The sequence below is a fragment of the Trifolium pratense genome, linkage group LG1, assembly GCF_020283565.1.
Source record: "Trifolium pratense cultivar HEN17-A07 linkage group LG1, ARS_RC_1.1, whole genome shotgun sequence".
Taxonomy (NCBI): Eukaryota; Viridiplantae; Streptophyta; class Magnoliopsida; order Fabales; family Fabaceae; genus Trifolium; species Trifolium pratense.
In genome coordinates, this window is record NC_060059.1 from 7,618,582 (window position 1) to 7,623,686 (window position 5,105).

General features: G+C 29.2%; 1 protein-coding gene across 1 annotated transcript; it reads right to left on the reverse strand.

The window, feature by feature from the left end:
• On the reverse strand, positions 1–787 carry LOC123903903 (embryogenesis-like protein). The gene has a single exon (XM_045953589.1). It carries the CDS (start codon positions 691–693, stop codon positions 223–225), a length of 471 nt encoding a protein of 156 aa, XP_045809545.1. The 5' UTR covers positions 694–787; the 3' UTR covers positions 1–222.
• Positions 788–5,105: the final 4,318 nt, after the last annotated feature.

A 5,105-nucleotide genomic window follows, 5' to 3' on the forward strand; every position in this document is an offset into this window, starting at 1 on the left:
TCGGTTTTAAATGAACAAAATCATGATTTGTGAGTTATCAATCCCCACAGGTAAACCATCAAGAGGTGTCGTACATTACACTGTATTTATTCAAAATTCCAGCCTATAAAATAAATACCCTAACAATAATAATCTATAAGCTACATTCTCCAATCGAATTCATTGATTAAACTAACAAGTTAAAAAGCATAAGTCACAAATACAACAATATAAAGTCTTATCTTACTCGTCCAATTGTAAAAGTTCAGCTTTCAATTGTTCAATCTTGAGACCCATAGACCTCTGCAAAGCTCCTCTCTCTTTCTCCGGCAACTTAGCCAACAACCCTTCAAACTTAGACAACACTTCACCGACGGCGGCACGAGCACACTCAGCTTCTTCATTGAAATACACAGTCTCTTTTGACTCCAACGCCATCTCTATCTCTTCCCTTGCTTCTGCAAACTTGAGATTAATTTCGTCCACTTCCTTGTTATGATCCAACTCGCTTGATCCATTACTGAAATTTCTTATGTCATGCCGAATCGCGAAATGGGTAGTTGTGATTTTGGAAAAAGAGTGGAAATTTGAAGTTGGGACGGTGTGAATCGATGGAATAAAGGGGATTGGGGAAGTAGGTAGTGGTGATTGGCGAAAGGAGTGTTTGATTCTGGAGAATGCGGTGGAGAGAGAAAGACTCGCACGTCGATTCATTTGTGTTTGTGTTCTAAGAAGGAAAATGCGGTTGCCGTTGCGGCGGCGATACAGAGACGTTTAAACCTCTCGAGATGAAGCAAGTAATGATCTCAGAGAAATTAGATTAGGATTTTGACGGACAATTTTAATAAAAAAAATCTTGAAGATTTTAAAAGATTTTATTGAATTGTATAGACTTTTAAGACTTTTTAAAATATTTTTTTACAATCAGGATTTTTTAATTTGGATTTTAAAAGACTTTAATGGATTTTATAATACAGATTTTTAAGATTTCAACTGACTTTATGAATTTTTAATATTGAAAAAAACTTTTCATTCTTGGTGAAAAAGAAAAAGAAGTGAATGAAAAAAAAAATTAAGGTTGCCACACCAATGACTAAACCAGTTGAATGATAATTAACGTGAAAAAAAACAAGTACATCCCTTCCTTTGATTTAGAGATACAGGGAAAAAAAATTATGAATGGATCATAGATTCATAATATATAAGAAAGAAAGAAAGAAAAACAACAATAAATTGAAAAAATTAAAATCGATCATAGATTCATAATGTATAAGAAAGAAAGAAAACAACAATGAATTGAAAAAATTAAAATCGATGGGCAATAATATATATAAACAATATTGAGTACACTTGTATGCATGTCCATTGTCATTCAAAAGAAATCACCATGAAGAAATTTGAAAGAGATTGAACGGGAGTTGATGGTGAAAAGAAAATCAGAATATTGATAATTTTCTATTCTGTAGATAGAAAAAAAAAATCTTGAAATATTATAAAAAGTCTCATGGGTTTTGGTGAGATTGTTGGAGGAGTGTTTTGTGTGTATTTTCAACTAAAAAGTCCATCAAAATCCATTGCAAAGAAGAATCCATCAAAATTTATAGACTTTTGAATACCAATAGACATTTTAAAAGTAGTAAGAAATTTCAATTGAATACCAACAGATTTTGTTGCCTTGAAAAAAAAATCTTAATTGTCTTAATTGAATACCACAAGATTTATTTAACTTTTCTAAAAGTCTTGATTGAATACTACAAGATTTTTTTATCATAAAAAAGTCTTTTAAAAACCTATGAAATCCTAATTCAATACACCCCCCTAAGTTTATAATTATATTAAATTAAAAAATTTATTTATAATAAAATATTTAAAATGATATTAAAATATAAGTGAAACTATTTTTTTTTTTGTTTACAATCCTCCGGCTTACAGGGAAAAGAAGCTCTAGTAGTCCAGAGTTCGTTCGCGAGATAAGTAAAACCTGACCAAGAAATTGTTCCACCCAATATAAGTGAAACTATTATTTCCTTTTTTGTAAAACTTATTAAATTAATAAATTTATTTTTTCAATAATTAAATCAATAATTTGTTTTAGTAAAATTATTGTCCCGCATATATTTTTAAATAAATTATAATTAATTTGTTCTAATTATTCGATTTTTTTTGCTTTTCTATAGAATAATTTATTTGATGTTATAATATTTGGTAGATTATTACTAGTAGATGTTTTTTTTTTGACAAATTACTAGTAGATGTTAAAATCATATATTTCATAAAAGAGTTAGGATCGGTTGACACCACGTGTCAAACTTTAATTTGACACCAAATCTTGTCCATTTATTTTTATTGATCTAAAGGTTCATATTTATTTATTTAAAATTCATGTGATCATTACTTTTCCAAATCTTAGCCAATTAATTATTCTTTTAACATATTCAACAAAAAAAAATTTATTCTTTTAACATCTCCTTTCAAGTTTCATTTTTTTTTTTTTTTTTATAATCTCCTTTCAAGTGTCATTGTTTCTCGTCATCTCTCTCGTTTAAGTAATTGTTATCATTGCTTGCTGCCCAATTTGTTTTTTCCTCTTTAATCTCTACGTACCATGGGTTCTTTAACAATACGTTCACCAATCACAACCTGTTTTAATATTTTTTTTAGGGTTTAAATTTGGGAATTGAAACATGAAGGTAGAATTATGATTTAATAACAAATCTGGTAATTTATAACCTCAATTGTCACATAAAAATTCCACATATAAATTCAATCCCATCCAAAAATATTCCCAAAGAATCCTATATTCAATGCTTCCTCTTCAGTTGTGATTGTTTTTATAAATTTTGCATAAATTGTTTTGGGATCCATACAATGGGGAATGAAAACGCAAGAAGACTATTAATGGTAGGGAAGATTTTTTTTTTGTTACATGTTGGGAAAGATTGAATAACATCAAATCAAATATTTTTTGGTAGAACAACCAATCAAATTTTTATGAAACCAAAAAATAAGCATAACAGCTAATAAAATAAAAAAATTTGGTAGAACAACAAATCAATTTTTTTTTTTGAAATAACAAATCAAATTTTTATGAAACCAAAAAATAAGGAATCTCCTAAATTGATACACACAACAATTAATATAGAAAATTATTATTAGGATTTGATTAAAAAAATAGACGGTTAAGATTTGGTGTCAAATTAAAGTTCGACACCTAGTGTCAACGGATCCTATCTCTTTTAAAAAATATAGGCTTAAATATGCAAAAGGTCCCTGCACTTACGGGTCATTTGAGTTTTAGTCCCTGCATTTTAAAATGCTTTCATTTTGCCACTGCACTTTCATTTTACTTTAAAAATGGTCCCTGAACCCATTTTTTGTTGAAGTGACACATTTTTTTATGATGTGTCAATTTTATTTTACTTTTAAAAAATTACTTATTTAAGGGTATTTTGATCGATTCACTGCAAAATTAAATTAGTCATCAACTCTAAAGTTCAGTCAACAGTGACAAATCAGCAAAAATGTGTCATTTCAACAACAAAAAAAGGTCTGGGGACCATTTTTAAAGTAAAATGAAAGTACAGTGGCAAAATGAAATATTTTTAAAATACAGGGACTAAAACTCAAATGACTCGTAAGTGCAGGGACGTTATGCATATTTAACCCAAAAATATATTGAGAATAAAAAGGCGGGCCCCTTATATCTTGACATCACTAGTACTATGATCAGAATTCAGAACAATTCATTCCAAAATAAGAATGATTCTGATGAAAAATTGACCAAAACTTATACCTTTGGTGAAGATTCTTGGAAAACTATTCAGAATTACTAGGCAGTTAGGGAAATTTGTGAGTGGCACGCTGAATTGGATAGTTGATAAAAGCGGCCTTGATACTAATCAATGTGTGATTCTTTCATTTGATTTGGCGAAGGAGGCTTATGTAGAAGTGTTGCTGCCTCAAAATGATGGTGGCGAAGAAGTGTGCAAGCATCGTCTATTGTGTGTTTTAAGTAATTGCCTTTGTGTGTGTGACACTATTGTTTCTGAAAAATCTAATTGGGTTGTATGGTTGATGAAACAATATGGAGTTGTTGAGTCTTGGACTAAATTAATGATCATCCCTCGTGAAATGTTCATATGGAATTCAGTTGTTGAGCCCTTATTCTTATAAAAAAAATGATGTTGCTCTTCTATGGAACACATTGTCTTCCAAATTTATCGTATATAAATTAAATAGTGGTGGTGCATTTGATTATCCCTCGATAAATAACAGCAGACTTCGGTTAAATCTACATGTTCACTGTGAGAGTTTGGTATCACCCCGATGGTAAATCACATTTGTGAAATCTTTCGAGTTTTATGTACCTGACTTTTGAGTTTATCTTTTGCCTCGTATCTTTTGAGTTTGGTATCACCGCGATGGTAAATCACATACGTGGTGAGTTCCTCATCTCTTGTTATTTATCTGCTGTTCTGTTTTTACCTGCACTATACTAGCTAATCATTCAAAATATGAATCAAAACCATTCTAAGATGTCATTGCTACCTCAAACGAATTATGAAATAATCTGTGAATTCACTTAGTTGTTGCTCCTGCTTATTTGTATGTTGTTTAGTGATGGATTATCACCCTAGAAGAATGAAGAATCAGATATTTGCCATATTTTGCTGTTCAAAAAAAAAAAAGGAATATGGTTTGGGTAGCTTTTTTATTTGTTGAAGGAATATAGTTGGTAGCTTAGGGCCCGTTTGGTTGAAAATAAATGGATGGGAGGGGAGGGAAGGGGAGGGGTAATCTTGACAAAAAAAAAAGTTTCTTGTTATTAAATCTTTTTTTTTTTTTAAAAAAAAACATTTTTTGTTCTTGAAAAAATAATTTCAAAACAAAAAAAAACAAAAATTCTCACTTATTAGAGAGATTTGATTGGTTAAAAAAATTTGTTTTTTTATTCACAATTTTTTTGGTTAAAACGTTTTTTATGCATATATATATTTTTTTAATCTTATAACCTTTTTTCTGTTAAAGATTTCTATAATCTATTTTATTCATAATATTTTTATTATATTTATCTTATATCCTTTCTATATTTTTTTTTTGTTTATCTTATATTCTTCTTATTTATA